General features: G+C 40.8%; 1 protein-coding gene across 1 annotated transcript in view; it reads left to right on the plus strand.

Annotated features, from left to right (window-relative positions):
- Positions 1-13,717: 13,717 nt before the first annotated feature.
- The window catches only part of LOC114669502 (alpha-2-macroglobulin-like protein 1), a 100,276-nt gene continuing 87,105 nt past the window's right edge, over positions 13,718-26,888 (plus strand). The window contains exons 1-3 of the mRNA XM_051922566.1: positions 13,718-13,884; positions 22,375-22,558; positions 26,730-26,886. Of these exons, the coding sequence (XP_051778526.1) occupies positions 13,817-13,884; positions 22,375-22,558; positions 26,730-26,886 (409 nt within the window). The 5' untranslated portion in view covers positions 13,718-13,816. The remainder of the gene's footprint in view (positions 13,885-22,374; positions 22,559-26,729; positions 26,887-26,888) is intronic.

The raw sequence follows: 26,888 nt of genomic DNA on the forward strand, positions 1-26,888 counted from the left end.
ATCTGGTACATGTCAGACAAAAGACATTCAGTGTCCCTGGCTTGGTGTGCTGCATGACACTCGATGTGACAGAGCTTCTCTGCCCAGAACCTGGCAGCATCCTCTGAGTAGGCACACGCAGAGCCTGCTGTGACCAACCAACCCCTGTGGTAGCTGTTACTCCAATATAAATAGTTGCCTTCAACTTTTAAAGAAAGTGTAACGATAATTCATTAGAGCAAATATGGAATGCTGTGGTGGCTGTAAAAAAACATAGTACTGTATGTACTCTATGCCATAAGAACAATATGTATTGTTAACAAATAAAACAATTTAAAATATTGCATAGCTCAGTGGTTTCACAACTCGGTCTTGGAGACCCCCAGAGACTGCAGGTTTTTGTTGCAACCAAACTCTATTTTTAATTGGACTCCTAGCCTAATTAAGTGAACTGTTACTTCCCAGTTATTGTGTTTTGAGGTCTTTTAAGAAATTACAAAAGTAAGTGACTTAATACATTTTAATAAAATTAAGCAGTTGTATGTGGATAAAGTATTTTTTTGTTTTACTTTTTATTTATTTTTATCCTGATTTTCTTGTTTTTTAATTAGGATATAATGAAGGGAGCAGACTACACAGAATGAGGGAAAAATAATAAAATTATTGAAAAAAAGGGTTAAGCATTTAAAGTTATAGCAGAAAACAGAAATATTTCTAAATGTCTTATAGAGTAACAATCATACTGTTGTACTTTTCTGAATGCAGAATAAGAGATGAGAAAAAAGACCAGCCAACTAAATGAGACCAATTATTATCATTTATTGTGAATTTGGTTGGAACAAAAACCTGCAGCCACAGGGGGGTCTCCATACAAGTTTGGGAACCACAGGTGTAGCTGATCACCAGGATGAGAGATGGCGGCTTCTATTAGTCCCCCACTTGTACTGTCAAGAGATAAGCAAGCTGGCTCAGAATCCTTCTTTTAACAATTTTGTGTATAGAAATTCTTGAAAAGTCCCACTATACAACTATTTCCTTATGACAGTATAAGGTACCGAAGCTTGTGGTGACAAACTTCCCATGAAGGAACAGTATGTCAAGAGTGTTTTGGAGGTGGAGCAATGTTTGCTCTAAGGGTGTTGATGGAGAAGTACAGAATGTTTTGCATCTTTGTGGACCTGGAAAAAGCATATGACAGGGTGCCTCGAGAGGAGTTGTGGTATTGTATGAAGAAGTTGGGAGTGGCAGAGAAGTACGCAAGAGTTGTACAGGATATGTATGAAGGAAGTGTGACAGTGGTGAGGTCTGCTGTAGGAGTGATGGATGCATTCATAGTGGAGGTAGGATTGCATCAGGGATCAGCTCTGAGCCCTTTCTTATTTGAAATGGTGATGGACAGGTTGAGAGATGAGATTAGACAGGTGTCCCCGTGGACTGTGATGTTTGCTGATGTCATTGTGATCTGGTGGAGATATGCTCTAGAGCGGAGAGGATTGAAGAGCAGTAGGAACAAGACAGAATGCATGTGTGTGAATGAGAGGAAGGTCAGTGGAATGGTGAGGATGCAGGGAGCTGAGTTGGCAAAGGTGGAGGAGTTTAAATACCTGGGATCAACAGTACAGAGTAATAAGGAGTGTGAAATAGAGGTGAAAAAGAGAGTGCAGGCAGAGTGGAATGGGTGGAGAAGAGTGTCATGAGTGATTTGTGACAGACAGGTATCAGCAAGAGTGAAAGGGAAGGTCTATAGGACGGTAATAAGACCAGCTATTATAAATGGGTAGGAGAAGGAGGCACTGACCAAAAAAATAGTAGACCAAGCTGAAGGTGGCCGAGTTAAAGATGCTAAGAGTTGCATTGGGTGTGACAAGAATGGACAGGATTAGGAATGAGTACATTAGAGGGTCAGCTTAGGTTGGACAGTTTGGTTACAAAATCAGAGAGGCAAGATTGCATTGGTTTGGACATGTGCAGAGGGGAGATGCTGGGTATATTGGGAAAAAGATGCTACGGTAGAGCTGCCAGGTAAGAGGAAAGCCTAAGAGGAGGTTTATAGATGTGGTGAGAGGAGATATGCAGATGGGGGGTGTAACAGAGCAAAATGCAGAGGACAGGAAGAAATGGAAATGATGATCCGCTGTGGTGACCCCTAATGGGAGCAGCCAAAAGAAAAAAAAAAGTAATATATACACTATGCAATTTTTTAAATAATTCTATTCTACTTCTGCAGTGGGTTTGTTCCTGCCTTGCACCCTGTGTTGGCTGGGATTGGCTCCAGCAGACCCCCATGACCCTGTGTTAGGATATGGCGGGTTGGACAATGACTGACTGACTATTCTACCTGTGGACTTGTTACAGCACCCTGAGTCTACACTCAGTGAAGAGCACTCAACAGAAATAAACTGAATTGAAATGTGAAAATGTGGAACTCCCAGAGCACTGCATATTCATATACAGTATATATTAAATATGCATATAACAATTTTGTCTTCAAGATACACCGGCATCCTGTCCAGAGATTATTTCTGCCTTGCATATAATGTATGCTAGGCTTCAGCTGCCCCATGCCCCTACTATGGATAAGTCTGCCTAGAAAAGAGATGAATGAACTTAAAAATTCAGTATGTACCTGGTAAGTCGGTTGAAATACTGTATGCAAAATGAAGAGCAAGTCAGGGACAGCCAAAGGTTATGACAGTAAAACTGGTGTTGGTCGTCTAATGCATCCTCATTCATCTTTCCTGTTGACAGCTGAAATAAACTCCAAGAAATGTTCTTCTAGTTCCTCCAGGCTTTTTCAAAGAATTCTTCGACTGCATTATCAACAGTGTACTTGACATCATTAACTGCTCAATAGAGTCTGGTATTTTTTTGTTTTGTTACAACCAGGGTTTGGTCCCTATGTAGCTTATGTTTATTTTCCATTTTATTGTTATTTTTGTTGATTTTGAGTTATTATTTTTCATGTGCCTTTATGTAATCTGTATTAATATTGCTCTGTCTTTTTATTAGATAGTATTTACATATACTATGTTTAAATTGGATTTATTCCTTGTGTTTTGTGGGTCTAATCCCAAGGGAGCATCTACCATGACACTGCTACTATAGGACCACCCTCAGCCTTTATATTGAAGTTGAGCAGATGGTTCTGTCATGAGTCCATCAAGTAGGGAGCTTTCTTGTGAGTTTTGTTTGCTTTGGCCTTTCCTGGTTTATTAAATATTGCTACTTGTTATTAGATTTTTGCTATTGAATTGCTGTTTGTCTTTCTTTCATTTTTTAATATTTTTTGAATAAATTATTTATAAATATGTATCTTGTTCTTTAAGCTTGTGAATGGCTTTCTGTGTCTTAAAAATACATTTTTGTTTAAGCCTGCCTAGTCTACAGTGTTTGTAGTGAGAAGTCAAGCAAAATGACACCTTTTATTGGCTAACTAAAAAGATCACAATATGCAAGCTTTAGAAGCAACTCAGGCCCCTTCTTCAGGCAAAGATGTAATCATAAACACACACACACCATTCTCTAAATCCTTGGTTGGGACAAGCCCATAATATGCTGGCCCCACTCCCAGTGCCAACAACCACCATATAAACAAATGGCATTTAGTGAACAAGGGTGCAGTTTAGAACACATTCTGTAAAGCCATGTTTACATTTATAATGGCTAACACGGTATAACACCCTAGTGCTACTCTACAGTGTTTGAAAGAAAACAGACTATACAAGGATATCACATCCTGTGTGCTTTACCATACCAAATGAAAACTATTTTTACGGTTCACTAATGTATGAAAATACTACTGTATTGTTTAGATGTAATATGTAAAAAAAAAAAAACAAAACTGAAGAGTGCAGTGTGATGATGTGATTATATAAAGTAACCTCTGCATTTATTACTGGCACCCTACAGAGTAAATACTTCAGAAATTTATTAAGAAAGCAAGAAAAATGTGTATTTGATTAGAGATCAAGACAGCCTTGTGGAATATGGCCACCGTCACCAGCTCCTCTTTGCCCAGTGCCTTCTGCTTCACTTCCATTAGCCTTACGTAAAGAACATTTGTGCAAGTGAGTGAAAACCAACAGGAGTAGAGCTATGACAATTTATTATCTGGATTATCTGGTAGGCATAATGATTACAGCACGAAACAAAAGACATTGTAAAACCAGCATTCCCCTAAAGTCTTTTGTGTAACTTTATGAAGTGGAGATGTGGTGCATATTGTTACAAAATGTTATGCAATTAAGTAAAGAAATATGTTAAATTAAAAAAGGAAAATGGAAAAAAAATCACAATCTTTTTTAAATAAAATGCATGCACATTGTGACGAGGTCTATGTTTATAGCAGCTATTTTCTCAATAAACAGATTTTTTTTACTTTATGATGACCACGTTGCCACTTGGAAAAAAAAATAATTTAAACTTTCACATTGACATTTTTCTGCAGGAAACAATTTAGACTTGTTCCCAAGGTAGATTTTCAATTTTTAATGGCATAATTCCTGGGCTGGTATGAGCCAAAATTGTCTACAAAAATAGCTTTCTATCTATTATAAAAAGAAATCCTGTCCCCTGTCCTGATAGTCTACGATACGTGATCTTTCTTGGAAGATAATTTAAAGACCCGCGAGACGAAAGAGACCTGCCACGGTGCGTCTCATGGGAACATAGAACGAGAGTCTTGCAAGACACACCCTACTTACAAGCAATATCAAAAAAAACAAATCAGTAGTGTAAAGGCAGTCATGCAGCGCACACATCTCCAGGGCTCTCAGTGCATATAAAGTGTATAAGGTCAATACGGTAGAAAATTAAAACAGATGGTGCATCACAAACATTAGCACTGCTCTAACAAATCCCTTACCAAATGTGATATACCAGAGAGATGTGCACTGCAAATATTAACGCTGAGGTTGACTTTGATTACTTAGATTTCAATCTGTCCTAGATGAGTAGCATAGCTGTTTTTTACACTATGTAAATTCTGGACTTTGTTAATTTTGTGATGCATGGTAGTGCAGCATGATAATGCAGTGGTTAGGTCTGCTGCCTCATACATACAGTATCCTTAGTTTTAATCCTGTGTCTCATTTTTGTCTGCATGGAGTTTCATTTTCTCTGAGTTTCATGTTCGCACTGTGTCTACATGAGTCAAGGAATCAGGTAAAGCAACTGACAATTCCGTATTGGTCCTGTGTATGTGTGTGCTGTGTGACAGACTGGCACCCTGTTCAAGATTGCTTTTCTGCCTTTCCCTAAAGTTCAGCCAGGATCTCTGCCCACCCCCAAAATAACCTGCAAGCCTGAAGTGGATTAAAATGTTTTAAGAATGAAGATGACATTTGCACATTCTCCCCATGTCTGCATGGACTGTTTATATTATACTCTGACTATTGACTTATTGTTCTCTGAAAGGTTTTGCTCCTCAATATCTCCAGCCCTTGGTCTCTCCATTTGTTCCTTCAAGAAGTCACTATGCTGCCTGTGCCTGTCTGCTAACTGTCACTTTTGCAATATGTGCCAGAACTGGACAATGCTTCTCTGTTCTTGTTCCAAAGCTGCGGAATGATCTCCCTTTGTCTACTTGAACTGCAATTACTTTACTCGTGTTTAGGCATCTCTTGAAAACACACCTTTTCATTAAATATTTTGGAACTGCTTAGTGTCTCATTTACATGATAGCTGTTGTACTGATAAAGGGCCTCATGTATAACAATGCATACAGAATTCGCACTAAACATGATGTACAGACAAAACAGGAAATGTGTGTATGCACAAAAAATCCAGATGCATAAAACTGTATGTACACCAAGTTACACGCACTTCCCCTTTATACTGTATATCCCAATGATTATGAAATTTAACATATGTACACATGCCTACAGCCCCAACAAGATTCCTCCTGGAATTTTGATTATTTGAATATGCAAATCAATATAAATAACCCATTCCATTCAGTGCTTTGTTAAAAGACAATGGTAAAAGCATGTGAAAAAAGAAGAATATCAGTGAATGCGAAGTGGAGGCAAGGAAAACTTTCTATTTGTTGGCTTAAGCAGTGGTATAAGCAAGAAAAGGAAGTTATGGAGTGATACAGTGTGGCATAGACACCTGAATGTTCAGAAAGTTGCACGGGGCTCGAAATAAAAAAAAGAAATGGTCAGATATCAAAGTCGTCGTGAAAAGGCAAGTAATAGTGCACCATCTGTTTATTCAGTTTTAGACAATATTACAAAAGCTGACCCCATGCCGATAACGTGACTCCAGATGGTGATGGTGCTGCTGTGCCCAGCACATCTTCAGATGCTGGCTGTACACACACCTTTGCCTCGGAAACTGCTGGGTGACCATCTGGCTGTGTGCTGGCGGATGCAGTTCTGGAGTAACAAAATGCAATAGTGGATGCTGTAAGAGATGTAGCCAATGAACTAAGGAATATGAGGAATATACTATGTGATATAGACCACAAATTAAATGAATTTAATATTCATTTAAAAAACAAACAAAACAAAAACAAATACTGCATTTGATTACCTGTTTTAACATTCTGCTAATTACATTCAAGTGAAGTTGTAATGCTGTTTGATTTGGCTGATCATTTGGTGGGTCAAGGTCAGATTCATCATACCGCATCTCTTCAGGTACAGGCAAGCCACGATTATATGTCACATTACGCAGCATGCTACATGCTTGGACAATGCGACACACTTTCTGTGCACTATAGAGCAGCACATTAATAGAAATGCTTTCTGTTTACATAAGCAAATTAATTCTCTGAAGGCGCCTTTATAGTGTAGTATCGGCACCGAGTGTCACAACGGACAGATTCTCTGCTCTTTATATGGCTCTTTGAGGTGACATGCTATCCTTAAAAGGACTGTTTGCCTTTTGCCACACTAGTTGGAAAAACCACCTGCGACTGTGCAGAGTTGCCGTTTTTATAGGCTCTCCTGCTATAGATGATGTAATACCAGCTCATTGTTTTGGTGATTCATCCCTGGTTGATGTAACTTGTCCAGCTCCATTACAATAGCAATGTGCGTGTAGACCACCACTCTGATTATATTTGGAAAGCCAGATGTTGCTGCGAATTGCACTTTCATGTTTGCTAGTTCAATCACAGTGCAAGAAAATCTTATCTATCTGGATGATAAGCGCATAATACCATCCCATATAGCTGGCATAGAGCAACTCAGTGATGTTTGTGAAATACCTGATCACTCAACAAGTTTATGTTGAAAAGTTCCTGTGGCCAAAAACCTGAGAGTGAACAGAACTTGCAAAGGAGCAGGTAGAGCACAATTCTTCAAAGTCTGCCTTTGTAAAGCTGACACCAGTTCACAACACAGCTCCAAAAGGATAGCTCTTGGAAAATGAAATCGACTTAGAAGCCAGTCCCCATCATCTATAAATATGTGCTTTCTTCTAATTTCTCCATTTGCTGTATCTTCTAACAATGCTAAAGCAGCTATGGTAGTGGAATAGTTTGGCCCTGGCACTGTTATATTGTTACAGAATGATAACAATCAAATGAATTAAATTTGTAAATGATGTGCAATTAATTTCAGTTTATTTGATAAATCCTGCGTTATTGATGCAAATCTGAAAAAAGGGAGACCATACAGAAACAGTAGCACTGCTTTGACACTGGGTGCCGCCAAATTGCAAAACCCAGCAGACACTTGCATACACATGGGATGAAACTCCCATGGCTTTACACCAAGTTTAGTTATTATACATATCAAAGTGTGAGTAGAAATGGGCGCAACATTTTTGTGTGTACACACCATTTATACATGAGGCCCAAAGCATTTAAGGATGCTGATTATTTGTCTCTGCGGTGGGTTGGCACCCTGCCCAGGATTGTTTCCTGCCTTGTGCCCTGTGTTGGCTGGGATTGGCTCCAGCAGACCCCCGTGACCCTGTGTTCGGATTCAACGGGTTGGAAAATGGATGGATGGATGGATTATTTGTCTTAGTCTAGTTGCAGGTGTAATCATGTGGTTGTGTTTATAGTAGTAATAGTAGTAGTACTCCCTCTTGCTCATTTTTTCATCTTGTTCTCTGTTGCTTTTAATACTTGCACCTTCTAATCATTCTTGGATGTATTATAACATGCTTTGTAAGTCACCTTAGATAAAGGTGTCTACTAAACAAATTGACTTTAGACTCTAAGTTAGCGGAGCATTACTGTGCATGCATGATTGAATTTGATCGATGTTGGACTGGTGCCATGTCTAGTATTGATTTCCACCATATGCCTAATACTATTGGTATTTTTAAGAACTCTGTCCCTTTTATGTATGACTGAATCCAGCTTTAAAGCACTACAAGAAAAGGCAACCCACTGTTTATGGTGGTTAATGATAATGGTGTGATCTGTCAATAATATTAAATTCAGCACTCAGGTCTAAGAAAACAAAGTCTAATAATGCTGTTAAGATCAACATTAAGCCTTGGGTCATTTACCTCTTTGATCAAAGCTATTTCTGTGCTATGATAAGACTTGAAACCTGTACTCAGGGTTGCCAGGTCCCTAAAAAAATTATAGCCCAAGGACAGTTTAAAAATAGCGAATTTGCTCAAAAAAATAGCCCAGTGTCTGCAGGACTAAATGGTTAGTTGCATATAATCAAAGCTCAGTGGGTGGGGAGAGGCTCTCATCAGGGATAGTTCAAGTGATAGAATAGGTATATAGAGTATACAGGTATACCATCACACATTGTGGGGTGTTCTTCCTCTGAAATTTTATAATGGTAAAGAATATATACAAGTGTGAATAGAAGGGGAAGGGATACCCGATGGATGAAAGACATGATAAAAATGTGGTGGAGGGTGGAAAATAACCCAAAATACGATATTTGTTTTGTAAAAAAAGTAGCCCAGAAACAACCTGTGAAAAGTCAATTTTTTATCGATGACGATTAAAAATAGTCCAATTAGGCGACAAAACCAAAGACCTGGAAACAGTGCCTGTCTTGTACTTTTTAAGAATATATATATATTTTTTACTCTATTAACCATTTAACTGTTGAAAACACTTTTTTCTCTAGAATTCTGCTCAAAAAGGGAGGGAGGAAGAGATGAAAAAATGTGAAACAAGACACAAAATGACAAAAAAGGGTATAAGGCCTCAGTAAAAGAAGAAAACGTATCCCAAGACCTTCATTGGTCAGCATCAGAAACGTGCCATACCCTAGAGAAATAAAACCCTATCTGTGAGGTGCCGTGGACTTTGCTTTGCTGTCACTGATATATGAATTGATTCAGATTTAAGTAGGTGGCTAAGCAAATACACACACGCGCGCGCGCACACACACACACACACACACATGTCATTCTGTAAATGCTTGGTTTGGACAGCCCATAATATGCTGGCCCCAGTTCCACTGCCAACAACCACCATGTAAACAAATGGTATTTAGTGAACAAGGGTGCATTTGACCCTGTGTTTGGATTCAGCGGGTTGGAAAATGGATGGATGGATGGGTGCATTTTAGAATACATTCTGTACAGCCTGAAAAGGGAAGTGAAGATGAAACCTGCTGACTGTCACCTATCCATTCTGAATGTGGAGGCTTAGCATGGAGTCTAGCTAGGAAGGTAGTGAGTGTTCAGGAGGACTAACCATTTTCTACTGTTAATATGAAGTTTTGTTAATTTCCTATTGTACCCTGTTGTCCAAATCTGTTAATGTTATATTATTTTCTGTTTCAAATTTTAGAAAATCACAAGTGGCATGGTGATGCAGTGGTTAGAGTGCTGCTGCCCTTCTATTTCCTGTCCTGCTACTCTCTGTTAACTTTTGAAGGATTCTTTGATTATTCCAATATACTCCAAACTTCCAACCATTTGCAAGTTAGCAAGACTGCAAAGACACTCCATGTGTCTCACAGTGGCCTGGTGCCCTGTGTGGGGTTATTTTCTGCCTTGTCTTATGCTCTCAATAGGCATTACCCATTAATGGGTAAACAAGTGACAAACCTATGAACGGGTACAACATTTTGATACTTTGCTAAATTTAAAGCCTACCTCTAGCTGAAAGTCCAAGGAAATTGTGTTTGTTGTGCAGTTAATAATAAAACTCTACTGCCAGTAAACACACTCTAAATTGGCAATCTGAAAGAACAAACACCGCTGATGGTTATCATTTATTTTAAAACTGCCCTTCAATGCCCAACACTTTGAACATTCTCCTTTGTCCTTTTAAAATATAATTTTTCCATTTGTAGTACAATATGTACATGTTATTAATTTCTTGCATATTCTAATTTTATACTTTACTTTTCTAAAACACTTAATAAGAAAGTTTGCAGTGAAAGACATTTCCATCAAAAATTGATTTGATTTTCTGTTAGCATACAAATGAGCAATAGTATACTAAACGTTAGAAAGATCAGTTTTAAATGTGAATGTGTAAGCTAAAGCTAAAGTACAGTGTAATCACATCTCATGTAATGTCTCCTGAAATATAATTTCCTATCTTTTAGTGAGAAAATTAAAAGTCAGCTTTCGAAAAGAGGACAGAGAGAGAGTTAGGTAGAACAAACCGTAGTGGAATGCAGCAGGTCAGCAAGACAGGGATCTTTGCAGTTTCTAAAATAATGAAAGAAAAAGAAAGTGCTTAATAAATGAGCAACCTAGTCCAAAAGTGACTTTCAAAATAAAACACACACAACAGGTATGTAAAATATGTAGAACAGTGTCAAAAATGTTCCAGCAATGAAAAATACAATACAATTTATTTTTTGTACAGTCCAAAATCACACAAGAAGTGCCTCAATGGGCTTTAACAGGCTCTGCCTCTTGACAGCCCCCCAGCCTTGACTCTCTAAGAAGACAAGGAAAAACTCCCAAAAAAACCCTTGTAGGGAAAAAAATGGAATAAACCTTGGGAAAGGCAGTTCAAAAAGAGACCCCTTTCCAGATAGGTTGGGCGTGCAGTGGGTGTCAAAAAGAAGGGGGCAATACAAAACAATACACAAAACAGAACAAATCCTCAATACAGTATAAAAATAAAAAAGTACAGAGTAGAATTTAACAGTAGATGATATCACATAGGGCGGCACAGTGGGTAGCGCTGCTGCCTCGCAGTTGGGAGACCTGGGGACCTGGGTTCGCTTCCCGGGTCCTCCCTGCGTGGAGTTTGCATGTTCTCCCCATGTCTGTGTGGGTTTCCTCCCACAGTCCAAAGACATGCTGGTTAGGTGGATTGGCGATTCTAACTTGGCCCTAGTGTATGCTTGGTGTGTGGGTGTGTTTGTGTGTGTCCTGCGGTGGGTTGGCACCCTGCCCGGGATTGGTTCCTGCCTTGTGCCCTGTGTTGGCTGGGATTAGCTCCAGCAGACCCCCGTGACCCTGTGTTCGGATTCAGCGGGTTGGAAAATGGATGGATGGATGGATGATATCACATAATATGATTTGGATTTGTTTAAAATAAAACTGAGATGTAACACAATGTTCATTCTTTTAAATCCAGACTGCTCTACTGTAGTTAAACTGATTGCGTATTTCTAAATTGATCTATATATAATAATAGGATGTAACTATGTTAACATACACAACATTTATGACAAAATGCATCTGAACTGATATGTATATACAGTATGTCTAAACTGGTCTATATAAAACTAATATATATATATATATATATATATATATATATATATATATATATATATATATATATATATATATATATATATAGTCAACCACAGGATGAAATATATATAGTCCACAGGATGAAATGTTGGGGCACCACCCCTCCTAATATATATAATGTTCAGAAAAAAAAATAAGTGTTCGATGATGCAATAAGGTATAAGAAAGTAAAATGCAGCAAAGCAAAACAAACTTAGGGTGGTGTAATTCTCTCTTGATCAGTCAGTACTTGGGTGGGAACTTCCCTCAGTAGTCATATCTATCTAGAATTACAAGTACCATGCTGGGAAGGAGCAGAGGAACTGGATGGGGTGGAGTCAGTTTCCCTCCATAGGCGGTGTCTCAGGGCTGTGGGAGGTAAAGGAAACAATATTGTCAGTGACAGCGATCCCTTGTGTCCTTAAGTGGTATTGCTTACCTCAGATAAGCCTGGAAGGCTTGCCCCAGACACGTATCTGTGACTCGCTCGCCATGCCCTCACAGTTGTGAGAAGCAGATCATAGGCATGTTATAAACAGGTACTCTATAACATGCCTATGATCTTCTTCTTGTAACTGAGAATGTGTGGCGGATGTTTGCCGATTGGCTGACCCACCACAAGCATTACCTGGCAGGTGACCAAGCCAATAAATCAGATTGAGATTCAGACCTATGGATATAATACTCCGTTCCTAAACACTGTCAAGTAAGTGAACCAGCCACCTTGGCGCAACGTCTGAGGTTTTTCAGACAGTGATGTCTAAGGTTCGATCCCCGCAAGAGGAACCAAAGGTGATGAGCCCCAATTAGGGCAAAACACGTGGTGTCATGTACTATTCGTATTAGTTGACAGGTACTCTATAAAATATCTATACAGTATATATATATATATATATATATATATATATATATATATATATATATATATATACAGTATATATATATATACAGTATATATATATATATATATATATATATATATATATATATATATATATATATATATATACAGGGATGTGCAAAAGTAGATTTACAGTTGTTCATATGGAAGAGACAGGCAGGTTATGATTGCTACACATTTAAGCACACATTCATAATAATATGAAAAAGACAAATAATGCAAATGAATAATACCATTTAATACCAATTAATAAATAAATAAATAATAATACTGGAATAAACTCTGTGTTTTGCGTACTGACAACTGTAAACCTACTTTTTGCCAACCCTTGTGTATATACATATATATTATGAGGGGCAGATCAGTGTCCCAGCCAGGATGGACTTTGCTCCCTTGCCTGGCAAGTGGGCCCTGATTAGGGAAGCTCAGTGAGGGATTTGTAATACTCCCCTTCTGGGTCAGGATGTGGTTACAGAAAGACACTGCAGCAGCAGTTACACTGTGGCTGGCCTCCTTGCAGCCAAAAAAGGATGCACTGGACTGGCTTGGGTGTCTGGAAGGACAAGACATTGAGTGACTGCTATGGGCAAAGCATCCCTCCTAACTCTGGGTAGCAGCATTCTATCTGAAGAGCAATAAGTATGGGCACCCTCAGGGCAGCATGGGAGTTATGGTCCCATGAGGATGCCCTGTCGTATTCTGGGTTGGGGGGGCAGTAGGAGGAGTGGTCGAATACAGAGAGCACAAGGGCCATTGTGGTTCCGTCTGACCTGGATGTGCTTCCTGGAGGCAATAAACTGTGCACCGGAAGTACTTTCAGGTTGGGCTTTAAAATTGAGCCCTCCACTTGACCTGGGGAGTCAAAGCGAGTAGAGAGGACAGGCAACACTCAACTGGTAAAAGTGGAGCAGAATGTAACATAACACAGAGCAACACAGAGAAAAGTGAAATGTTCTGTTTAAGCTGGGCAATTGGAAATGGAAGCCTGCAAATGGTACACTATCTGAATAAAAAAAGCCTCTGTTTTTTCTAAGGTCCATAGGCACACCCTGTTATATATACTGTATCAACTAATGTTCAGTGTAAGTATTCAAGACAATATATATATACATATATGTGAATCCTGACAGCTGCTTTGGTAAGGAGTGACAGAAAGGTTAGATAAAGTTCAGGGATTTGTAAATATAGAGGCAGTTACATCACAGGGATGGTACAGACAGATCTGGGGGTTGAGAGAATGTTAAAATCTGATCAAGGCACAAGTCAAACAGTCTAGCAGCAGAATTCCCAGGCATCATGTGGAAGTTGCTGTTGTCAGCATGCTTGTTTCTACACTATTGTGAAGCAGAGATCTCCACAGAACCGTAAGCTAATTTACTTTTTGGAATTTTGGAGTTTCTCCTATTTTTTTATAAAAAAGCTACTTTTCTAGTATAACACTAAATGTTGTTGCTGTTGACATTTCTGAAAGTCTTTTTCTGAATGATTTTACACTAATTCTGGTTGAGTTTATTGGGAATTAAGAAAATAAAATCAGTTGCAATGACAGCCTAGCATAGTAAAAATATTAGAAATATTTGTATTTTTGCTATAGATTTAAATGCTTAACTCTTATTTGTCATTTTCCTATTAGCTTGAGCTTTCCCTTAATTGTACCCTAATAGTGACAGTTAACAATGAGCAGCGCAGGCACCCTGACAAACAACACTGAATGCTAAAGGCTGCAACTACAATCTAAAAAATATTGGTTCTGTAATAGCACTTTAATGGGCTGTTTGAATCCTCACTGAAACATTGCTTCCCAAAGACCAATTTCATTCTTGGAAGGGTCCCTTGACTGTGAAATTGTTTTTATTGCAGTTTGAAAATGTTCTTAATATGTGGACAAAACAGAAATCTTTACTATACAGTATATAAGAAAACCTGAATTTAGCCTTATTGTATACGGTATGAGTCCTTCTAAACCATGAAGCCATTGGTATTTCACAAATCTGTTATCATCTGTTCTTAAGTTAGAACCTGATACTTACCTAAACAAATAATTATTTCTGGAACTTTCATATGGATGGTTCTTTTGGGGACCAAAAATAGTTCCCCTATGGCTAGCCTATTCAAATGGCGGCCCAGTAGCAACCTCTGAGTGGCCCAGCTCATGATCCCACCAGAAACACAGAGAAAAACACATTTTGCAAGCCTTAAGAAATTCCTACAGTAGTACAACCTGCACATTGTTGTGTATATGGAAGTGGTGGTATTAGTCTGTGATACAGTGAATTTTTTTTTTTTTTTTTGTGATGGTACATGGCAGTTCTTTGTATTGGCACCTCGACTGTAATAGCTGATCATGGCATCGACTACATAATTAATTGTGTGCTGAGTCTTAGTTGCTTTCCAGTTTCATCAAGTGAGCGTGAACAATGGCTTTCACAAATTAATCTAATTGTTACTCTAATGAGTGCCTCATTACTGACAAGCACTGTCTCCACATTGGTTGGCCCTTCACTCAAGTGCTTCGATTCTCGTAATAGCTGTTACGAGGACAGTGATCAGCCATTGACACTCAAAGAAAATAACAAATTAGAAAGTCTGCATTTTATGAAAACGTGTAAAAATTTTGGAATTTTTCTTTAAAACTCAAATTAAGCACTGATTGCTTTACAGAACTACAGAACAACTTTTTTGTAGAATCCACAGCTCTTCATTAACCTGCTGTTAATATTCTTCTGTTTTGGAAATTGTGCGTTTGTAATTTTAAACTATCAAGTGTAATATTATGCAGTACAGCACACATACGCAGGTGGTGTAATAGTACTACCACTGCTTCACAATAAGGAGATCATGGGTTTGCATCCTCCCTGTGTGGAGATTGCAAAGCGCTTTGAGTAGTGAATAAAGTGCTATATAAAGAATTGTTATTCTTATACTTGATGATTTGTCAATTTCAAAATGTTATGTTTTTTCACCAAATAAACAAAACATGTAGCACTAGAACTCTCAGCCTCTATATATCTTCACAATACCTCAAACTTGATCCAAATGCAATGTATGCGTACTGCCATCTTTTCGGTTACAAGAAATTCACCTCTAATCACATGTACGGTGTATTAAAATGAACTTGTGTTCCCTCAGTGTGTATTAGAGAGTTCACGTGTTTTTGTTACTGTTACTACTTTGTATGGTTTGTGCACTGATACAGTAGCTTTGATAGCATTGATAGTTCTTTTTTATTCTGTTAATGCACTTTGTAATGTGCCTGGGTGATATATAACCAAAATATTTATTTTGTTTCAAAAGGTAAACAAATGTTATTGCTAATACTGATCACTTTTTTGTTTTTATTGCACTTTGACATGTGCCTAGGCCACATTTGACCAAAATGTTTATCTTTTTATTTCAAATGGGGAACAATTCTTGCTACTACCTCAGATTCTGTTCAGGTACAGTTTTTGTATGTTTTTTATGCCCTTTTTCATGTGCCTGTGTCAAATGTGACCAAATTTAAAATGGAAATAATGAATAAACATTACTTCTTTTTCAATACATTAATTTGCGTTGGTTTAAAATTTGTTATTACCTGCTGCTTACCAGCCGCTGGAAATGTCTGGCCCGGCTACATTTCTTGGTTTGAAAATCTGGCCCAGCTGAATTTGTAATTGAATAGCCCTGCCTTATGGCATCATTCTGTGAAGCCACTTTGACACCTTTCATTTCAGGGGCAATAATAATAATAATAATACCTTTTATTTATATAGCGCCTTTCCCATGCTCAAGGCACTTACAGAATATAATATAGAACGGCAGCATATACAGTATATAGCATTGTACAAACCAGATACAGTGGAACCTCAGTTCACGAACGTCTCGGTACACGTACAAATTGGTTTACGACCAAAAAGTTTGCCAAACTTTTGCCTCGGTTCACGACCACATACTCGGTATACGAACAAGCCACATGTACATGTTCAGTCTCTCCCTGTGCATTTCCTGTGCAGCAAGCAAGCGAGAGAGCGCGCGACACACACACACACACAGGCAGCACGAGAGAGAGAGAGAGAGAGAGAGAGAGAGAGAGAGAGAGAGAGAGAGAGAGAGAGAGAGAGGGCTGGACTCATAAGGTAGAGAAAGCAGTTAAAGAATGCACTGGGCTTGATTTTGTTTTCACTTCTGTTTACAGCGATCGGTTCGTAGCGTGCATTGTTACAATGTTACTTTTCTTGGTGGTTTATTAAATTACGGATTTTTTCAAATGCCCCTCCTTCAACCGCCACCTTATCGTGGTGGAGGGGTTTGCGTGTCCCAATGATCCTAGCAGCTCTGTTGTCCGGGGCTTTATGCCCCTGGTAGGGCCACCCAAGGCAAACTGGTCCTAGGTGAGGGATGAGACAAAGAGCGGTTAAACAAACCTCCTATGATGAAAAACAATTTTGGACGGCGTTTTCCCTTGCCCGGACGCGGGTCACCGGGGCCCCACTCTGGAGCCAGGCCTGGAGGTGGGGCTCGATGGCGAGCGCCTGGTGGCCAGGCCTGCACCCATGGGGCTCGGCCGGGCACAGCCCGAAGAGGCAACGTGGGTCCTCCTTCCCATGGGCTCACCACCTATGGGAGGGGCCAAGGAGGTCGGGTGCAGTGTGAGTTGGGTGGTGGCCGAAGGCAGGGACCTTGGCGGTCCGATCCTCGGCTACAGAAGCTGGCTCTTGGGACGTGGAATGTCACCTCTCTGAAGGGGAAGGAGCCTGAGCTAGTGCACGAAGTTGAGAGGTTCCGGCTAGATATAGTCAGACTCACCTCGACGCACAGCTTGGACTCTGGAACCAATCTCCTTGAGAGGGGCTGGACTCTCTACCACTCTGGCGTTGCCCCCGGTGAGAGGCGCCGAGCGGGTGTGGGTATACTTATTGCCCCCCGACTTGGAGCCTGTACATTGGGGTTTACCCTGGTGGACGAGAGGGTAGCCTCCCTTCGCCTTCGGGTGGGGGGACAGGTCCTAACTGTTGTTTGTGCATATGCACCGAACAGCAGTTCGGAGTACCCACCCTTTTTGGAGTCCCTGGAGGGGGTGCTAGAGGGCATACCTTCTGGGGACTCCCTCGTTCTGCTGGGAGACTTCAATGCTCACGTGGGCAATGACAGTGAGACCTGGAAGGGCGTGATTGGGAGGAATGGCCCCCCCGATCTGAACCCGAGCGGTGTTTTGTTATTGGACTTCTGTGCTCGTCACGGATTGTCCATAACGAACACCATGTTTAAGCATAGGGGTGTTCATATGTGCACTTGGCACCAGGACACCCTAGGCCTCAGTTCGATGATCGACTTTGTGGTCGTGATGTCTTGGACACTCGAGTGAAGAGAGGGGCGGAGCTGTCAACTGATCACCACCTGGTGGTGAGTTGGCTTCGATGGTGGGGGAGGATGCCGGTCAGGCGTGGTAGGCCCAAACGTGTTGTGAGGGTCTGCTGGGAACGTCTGGCAGAGCCCCCTGTCAGAAGTAGCTTCAACTCCCACCTCCGGCAGAACTTCGACCATGTCCCGAGGGAGGTGGGGGACATTGAGTCCGAATGGGCCATGTTCCGTGCCTCTATTGTTGAGGCAGCTGACCGGAGCTGTGGCCGTAAGGTGGTCGGTGCCTGTCGTGGCGGCAATCCCCGAACCTGTTGGTGGACACTGGTGGTGAAGGATGCCGCCAAGCTGAAGAAGGAGTCCTACAGGACCCTTTTGTCCTGTGGGACCCTGGAGGCAGCTGATAGGTACCGGCAGGCCAAGCGGAATGCGGCTTTGGTGGTTGCTGAGGCAAAAACTCGGGCGTGGGAGGAGTTTGGGGAGGCCATGGAGAACGACTTTCGGACAGCTTCGAGGAGATTCTGGTCCACCATCCGGCGTCTCAAGAAGGGGAAGCAGTGCAGTGTCAACACTATATATGGTGGGGATGGTGCGCTGCTGACCTCGACTCAGGACGTTGTGGGTCGGTGGGGGGAGTACTTTGAAGACCTCCTCAATCCCATTAACATGCCTTCCAATGAGGAAGCAGAGCCTGGGGACTCAGAGGTGGGCTCCCCCATCTCTGGGACTGAGGTCACCGAGGTGGTCAAAAAACTCCTTGGTGGCAGGGCCCCGGGGGTGGATGAGATATGCCCGGAGTTCCTCAAGGCTCTGGATGTTGTAGGGCTGTCTTGGTTGACACGCCTCTGCAACATCGCATGGAAATCAGGGACAGTGCCTCTGGATTGGCAGACCGGGGTGGTGGTCCCCCTCTTTAAGAAGGGGGATCGGAGGGTGTGTTCCAACTACAGAGGGATCACACTCCTCAGCCTCCCTGGAAAAGTCTATTCAGGGGTCCTGGAGAGGAGGGTCCGTCGGATAGTCGAACCTCGAATTCAGGAGGAACAGTGTGGTTTTTGTCCTGGTCGCAGAACAGTGGACCAGCTCTATACCCTTAGCAGGGTCCTGGAGGGTGCATGGGTGTTTGCCCAACCAGTCTACATGTGTTTTGTGGACTTGGAAAAGGCATTCGACCGTGTCCCTCGGGGAATCCTGTGGGGGGTACTCCGAGAGTATGGGGTACCGCCCCCCCTGATAAGGGCTGTTCGGTCCCTGTACGATCGGTGCCAGAGCTTGGTCCGCATTGCTGGCAGTAAGTCGAACCCGTTTCCAGTGAGAGTTGGACTCCGCCAGGGCTGCCCTTTGTCACCGATTCTGTTCATAACTTTTATGGACAGAATTTCTAGGCGCAGCCAGGGCATTGAGGGGGTCCGGTTTGGTGGGCTCAGGATTGGGTCACTGCTTTTTGCAGATGATGTTGTCCTGTTTGCTTCATCAGGTCGTGATCTTCAGCTCTTTCTGGATCGGTTCGCTGCCGAGTGTGAAGCGGCTGGGATGAGAATCAGCACCTCCAAATCCGAGACCATGGTCCTCAGCCGGAAAAGGGTGGAGTGCCCTCTCAGGGTTGGTAGTGAGATCCTGCCACAAGTGGAGGAGTTCAAGTATCTCGGGGTCTTGTTCACGAGTGAGGGAAGAATGGAGCGTGAGATCGACAGGCGGATCGGTGCGGCATCCGCAGTAATGCGGGCGCTGCATTGGTCTGTCGTGGTAAAAAAGGAGCTGAGCCGCAAGGCGAAGCTCTCAATTTACCAGTCGATCTATGTTCCTACCCTCACCTATGGTCATGAGCTATGGGTAGTGACCGAAAGAACGAGATCGCGAATACAAGCGGCTGAAATGAGTTTCCTCCGCAGGGTGTCTGGGCTTTCCCTTAAAGATAGGGTGAGAAGCTCAGTCATCCGGGAGGGGCTCATAGTAGAGCCGCTGCTCCTCCGCATCGAGAGGAGTCAGATGAGGTGGCTCGGGCATCTGATCAGGATGCCTCCTGGACGCCTCCCTGGTGAGGTGTTCCGGGCACGTCTAACCGGGAGGAGGCCCTGGGGAAGACCCAGGACATGCTGGAGGGACTATGTCTCTCGACTGGCCTGGGAACACCTTGGGATTCTCCCAGAAGAGCTAGAAGAAGTGGCCGGAGAGAGGGAAGTCTGGGCATCTCTGCTCAAGCTGCTGCCCCCGCGACCCGACCTTGGATAAGCGGGAGACAATGGATGGATGGATGGATGGATGGATGGATTTTTTCAAATGTTCATTTTTTTCCCTGTGCTTAAAACTCATTAAAAAAAAGTGTTTTTAGCCAGCGTTGGTAGAGCTATAGCGCGAACTATTGCAGTGTTAGTTTTCTCTGTTGTTCAAGGTTTTCTCAGTGTTATTCAATGTTTTTACATTTAGTTTACTATTATGCTGTGCATTCTATGGTTTAATTAACTATATTTGTGCTTAAAAACTTTAAAAAGTATATATTTACGTACAGTTTGTATGGTCTGGAACGGATTAATTGTATTTACATACAATCCTATGGAGGAACTTGCTTCTGTTCACGACCAAATCGGTTTACGACCATAGTTTTGGAACGAATTAAATAAATAAAGAAGATTAAGACAGTGAATTCTGAAAAAAAAAACAGACAACATAATTGATGGTCTCGCACACACACATAGGTTACATTAGCATCTTGACAGAAAAGCAAACTGAGAGAAGGGTAATAAAGTCAAATAGAGCTAAAAGCCTTCCTGAACAGATGAGTTTTGAGTTGTTTTTTAAAACAATTCATGGAGTCAGCTGACCTGATTAATTTTGGTAGGTCATTCCAGAGTCTGGGCGCTATACAGCTGAAGGCCCTGTCACCCATGGAGTGTAGATTAGTGAGGGGCACAACAAGATTGCCAGAATCAGAGGACCTTAGTGGGCGGGCAGGCACATAGTGATGGAGAAGGTCACTGATGTAGTTTGGCGCGAGGTTATTTAAGGCTTTGTAGGTTATTAGTAGGATTTTATATTCGATTCTGTAAGACACAGGGAACCAGTGAAGACGGAGCAGGATGGGTGTAATGTGCTTGCTGCTGCTGGTTCGAGTAAGGACTCTTGCGGCTGAGTTTTGAATAAGCTGGAGCTGTGATATAAGATTAGAAGGGGCACCTGCCAATAGGGAATTACAATAATCGATGCGGGATGTAATAAAGAATGGACAAGTTTCTCAGCATTAGAGAAGGAGAGGAAGGAGCGAACACGGGATATGTTACGGAGGTGAAACTAAGAAAGTTTCTTAATGTGATTTATGTGGGCGGAATAAGAGAGGGAGGAATCAAAAATGACACCAAGATTTTTTACAGTAGAGGCAGGTCTGATGAGATCACCGCCAAGATAGACTGGGAAGGAGCTCATTTTATTAAGTTGCATTTTAGTCCCAATTTGCAGGAGTTCAGTTTTATTGCAAATTAATTTTAAAGAGTTCTGCTCCATCCAGGTTTTAATTTCACTAAGGCAGGTTGTGAGATGAGAAAGCTCTGATGAAGTTCCACTTTTAACATTGAAGTAGAGTTGAGTATCATCTGCATAAAAATGATAACCCAGTCCATAGCTACGGATAATATGGCCAAGGGGAAGCATGTAAATACAGAAAAGCAGAGGACCGAGGACAGAGCCTTGAGGGACTCCTTGTGTGACTGGCACTGAGCTGGATCTGCTGTTGCCAAGACTAACAAACTCTTGCCTATCAGTCAGATAGGACTTGAACCACTGGAGGGCAGTGCCAGAGATACCCAGCATGTTCTCCATTCTGGACAGTAGGATGTCATGTCTGACATTGTCAAATGTTGCACTGAGGTCTAACAGAATTAATATGCTGGTTTGTCCAGAGTCTGCTGCCATAAGCAAATCATTGGTTACCTGTAGCAGAGCAGTTTCACAGCTGTGCCATGCCCTGAAACCAGACTGAAAGGGTTCCATCAAATTATTAGAGGTTATGTAATTGGTGAGTTGGGAAGCTACAACACGCTCAAGAACTTTTGACAGGAAAGGTAAGTGGGAAATAGGCCGGAAATTATTAAGATTGTCAGCATCAAGACCAGACCAGGAGTGTACTTAAGCATCAGATCCACTAACCTTCTCATAATAAAGAAGAATGAAAATTGTGATGATGAAAATCCTAGAAACAATCTGAAAAACACTAAATTATCCCCATGTAATGCACATACTGTAAATGCTTGGTACGTTCTAATAAAAATTTACCAAACTTAGTTTTGTAATTTTCACATTGACCCCAAAGTATACAAACAGCTTGCTTAATTAAGTTAGGAGTCCAATTAAACACAGAAGTTGGTTGGAACAAAAACCCGCAGCCACAGGGGGTCCCCAGAGGTTTAAGAACCACTGGTTTTGACATTTACACTTCTGTCCATTTTACACTTTCTTTTCAAGTGCACATTATATGTAGTCACACTTTGGAGAATTAACTACTTTTATCAATTTGTTCATTCCAGGAAATATGTTGTGATAGTTCCTTGTGCTCTTGAAGGAGGATCAACGGCAAAACTTTGTGCTCAGGTTCTTAATCCCAATGAAACAATGTCTTTCAATATCTGGCTGAAGATAGACTTGGAAGAAGTACACTTAATGAAAGAAACGGTGAAGGAAAAAGACTTTTACCGATGTACCAATTTCCAGGTAAGAAAGAAATTTTCAGGCAAATTGTCAGATGTGATTTTGTTAATTGCTATGAGTGGAAAGGTCACATTCAAAATCATATGAACATAAGGAAAATACCAGTGGCACAAATTTTTGTTAAGTTAAAAGAATAAAGATTGAGATAATAAATTCATATGAAATTGTAAACTGCTATACACCTGTAAGAATGATGTTTTTCTTATACATGTTATCATTTGCCATCAGTGTTTGGAGCATATTATGTTATCGTGTTATTTTGCAGGTCTGTATTTATTGTGTTTTAAATATTGTTAAATAAATGAAAACTCCCTCCAGCCCAGAAGACGGCATTTCCTTCTGCCATACATAAAATACTTAAAACTCTGAACTTTTAAAGATGCTTTGTATCACCATTTCCATAAGATAGGAGTCAGTTTACTCCTCAGTGATTCTTAGAGCTATGGTTTCCAGTGATGTGTTTTCTAAATAGGATTTCCCAGGATAAATTAGTCTGACGGGATAGGCCAAACATAGAACAAATCATAATGACTCTCATTATAGTCTAAATTAAACCTAAGAGAATTTCTCCAAGGACAAGGATTACCAGAACCATTGATGAAGCCAGGCCCAAGAGTAGTGGTCGTGAACAAGCACTAGGTGACCAGGTGCCCACATTGTTCATTCTGGTCCAGTCCAAAAAAAAATTAGAGGTGGAATGAGGGTTCATTTCCTGTAAGATAAAGGATGAGATATGGTTGCAATGCTAATCAGATGACAGACAAGAAAGAGTTAGATTCAGGGCGTGGAACAAGGAGATGAGAACAGGCCATTCAGCCCAACCAAGCTTGCCAGTCCTATCCACCTTCTACCTCCAAATAAAAACATAACAAAAAGCCAGAATTCATGAGGAAGAATGAAAAAAATCCCATCTTGATGTAGTTGATCTCACCTCTTTGCCTAACATTTTGTCTCTTTACATCTGGAGTTGTTCTATAGGTCTCTAGCTGATTACTGTCCAGTTGTGGTTTATTTCGGTGGATGAGAGGGTTGCCTCAATGCCATTTTGCACAGTAAAGGGAACACCGTTTACTGCAATTTTTTGAATGTACCAAGCAGCTATTCTACACATTCTACATTTTGAGAGACATTGATTTTGGTGTTCAAAAGAGTACTGTTTAATGATTCTGTAATCCTACTGTGAAATTTCTTTGCTCACATATGGACATGCCCATGTGATGAGCAGTGGACTAATTTGGACAAATTTGTTGTTACCCTTACAGTTCATTGAAGAAGTGCTATATGCCCCTTGAAACGTGATTTGTCCTGTGTATACCTGCATGCCTTTAATATGTCATTGAGTAAAGCAAAGCAAATGTGAAAAGAGAAAGTATTGCTTATTCTACAAAAATTTTCTAAAATGGCCTGGACACATTTGTTGGTAGCACTAGAAAAGATTGTAAATAACTAGATTTGAGTGATTTTTTTAAACTAGCTCTTTTCTGTAATTAGTGACACACATGTCTCCAAATTGTGCAATAAGTCATTCAGCCTATTTAAATGCAGAAAAGTTGTCACTATGTTTTTTGGTAGCTTTGTGTGTCCAACACTGAACATGGACCAGAGAAAGCAAATGAGAGAGTTGTCTGAGGTGATTAGAAAGAAAATTATTCACAAGCATGTTAAAGACAAAGAGTATAAGACCATCTCCAAACAGGTTGATGTCCCTGTGGTAAGAGATGGAAATATTATTAAGAGGTTTAAGGTCTATGGCACTGTAGCCAACCTCCCTGAATGTGGCTGCAAGAGGAAAATCAATCATAGAATGTGCAGAAGTATGGTGAAAATGGTAGACAAAAAGCCAAGGACGACTTCCAAAGAGATACAAGCTGAACTCCAAGGTCAAAGTCCATCAGTGTGTGATCGCATCATCCATTGTTTTATGAGTGACAGAGGGCTCAACAGAAGAAGACCCAGGAGTACGCCATTGTTGAAAGAAAACCATAAAAAATCTGGAGAGGAATTTGCTTAGATGCATATTGACAAGCCATAGTGTTTATGTGAGAATGTCCTTTGTGTAGATGAAAGAACTGAAGCTTTTTTGCAAATCATATCATCTTTATGTCCACAGGTGAAAAAATGAAAGAACACCATACATACTGTGAAACACAGAGGAGGCTTGGTTATGTTTTGGGGCTGCTTTGCTGCACCAGGAACACGGTGCCTTGAGTCTGTGCAGGGAACAATGAAATATCAAGATGTTCTGGAGGGAAACGTACTGCCCAGTATCAGAAAACTCTGTCTCAGTTGCAGGTCAAGAATCCTCCAACAAGATAATGACACAAAACACACAGCTAAAAGCACCCAAGAATGGCTAAGAACAAAAAAATGGGACTTTTCTGAAGTGGCCTTCTATGAGCCCTGATTTGAATCCTATTGAAAATCTATGGGAAGAACTGAAACATGGAGTCTGGAGAAGGCCCCCATCAAACCTGACCCAGTTAGAGCAGTTTGCTCAGGAAGAGTGGGCCAAACTACCTGTTGACAAGTGCAGAAGTCTCATTGAGAGCTCCCAGAGTCACTTGTTTGCAATGATTGCTTCTAAATGTTGTGCAAGAAAATATTAGGTTAAGGTTCCCATCATATTTATCCACAACATTTTCATTTGTGCTATTATTTGAAATATTCTGATGGATCAAAACTCTAAAGCAAAGTTATGTTTGTTAAATATGGAATAAACAATGATGGGTGCCAATTACTTTTGTCAATTTCAAGTTATTTCAGAGACAATTGTGGGTTCTTCTTTTTTCGTGGAGGAGTACTAAAATATTTGCCTACATATAGCAGCCAGTTGATATTGTGAGGAATGGCCTTCTGTAACTAAATCTGAGCAGTGAATTTCTGTGCTACTCATGGATTGTCCAAATTAAACACCATTTTCAGACACAAGGTTGCTTATATGTGTTTTTAATGCTAGAGTACCTTGGGCCAAAAGTGAACGATTCACTTTATTTGAGGTCGTATATTATGGATGCTTGGGTAAGGAGAGGTGCTGAGCTGTCATCAGATCACCACTTGATGAGATCTGACTGGAAGTGTTAAAAGCAACAGATATTACACAGAAGACAAAGGGAGTGCCTTAGGACTGACAGACTGGGGTGGTGCTCACCATTTTTACAAAACAGAAAAGTGGTTGTTTTCCAGTTTCCAATATTTCATACACATTCAGCTTCCCTGAAAAAATCTGTTTAAGGGTATTTCCTAGAATTAATTCTCCTTTCAATGGATGAACCAGGAGGAGGAATGTGGATTCTATCCTGCTCACAGAAAAGTTGTGTAACTTTGTGTTCTTGTACAGGTATTTAAGGGATCATAGAAACTGGAGAAAGTGAAGATGTTGTAATGGGAGGTCAATGTTACAATGAGGACTACCGGAGTCAAGTGAGAAGTACACTTAGAGGTATAAATCAAAAAGAGGCACAAATAAAAAGTATCTTTATGTCATGAGGGTGGATATTAGGCTGAGTAAAGCCAACTTTAAGGACATTTAAAGAAGCTTAAACACCATGATTGTTTATCCACAGTCAACCGGTATGTTTTAATCTAGTGTGTGATATAAGCCATTGGGACACTAAGAGAACAAGCTCTGGTAACTGGTCTCACAATTGTTATAACGAATAGTATTTTTACAATAATGTAAGATCTATACAAATGCTCAATTCTGCTGCATTCATCTGGTCTAGTGTGTTGAATTTTCTGTTTGTGTTTGGAGTACAGTTAAAGTTCTTAATCATTACCCACTGGTCTGGAAATAATTGCATACATTGTATTTTTAGCTCAAAATGGCCTAAATATCAAAGCATTCTGACACACAACAAGCCCAAAGGATAAGTTCAGTAGTTTTCAAGTCAAAGTTATTTCTTCACACTAAATTTGTTACATGAACTTACCCTTTAATATTCTGTGTCTGGTGTTCGTTTCAGAAATTAATGAGTTACCTTCTAATTTCTTTAATCATACAGCAATTCCCAAAAACAAAATTAGCCTTCAGATCACCCAGAATTGTTGCATTGTCTTCCTGTTTAACATCCATTGTGACCAATAAAATCAGGCAGTCAAGCTTTGTTACAGCACAGGAAATAATGGCAGGTTCATTTTTCCACCTTCATAATCACTTTTCCTTATTGTGCTTTAGGTTCCACTTGTCAGTGCAAACTTCATTGCATATATACATGCTGAACTACAAGGAAAGTCATTTAAGATGACATCTCAAAAAAAGGTGTCACTTACGGTCCTGCGACCTCTGACCTTTATACAGACTGACAAGCCCGTGTATAAACCTGGACAAGCAGGT

This window comes from Erpetoichthys calabaricus, chromosome 2, assembly GCF_900747795.2.
Source record: "Erpetoichthys calabaricus chromosome 2, fErpCal1.3, whole genome shotgun sequence".
NCBI lineage: Eukaryota > Metazoa > Chordata > Cladistia > Polypteriformes > Polypteridae > Erpetoichthys > Erpetoichthys calabaricus.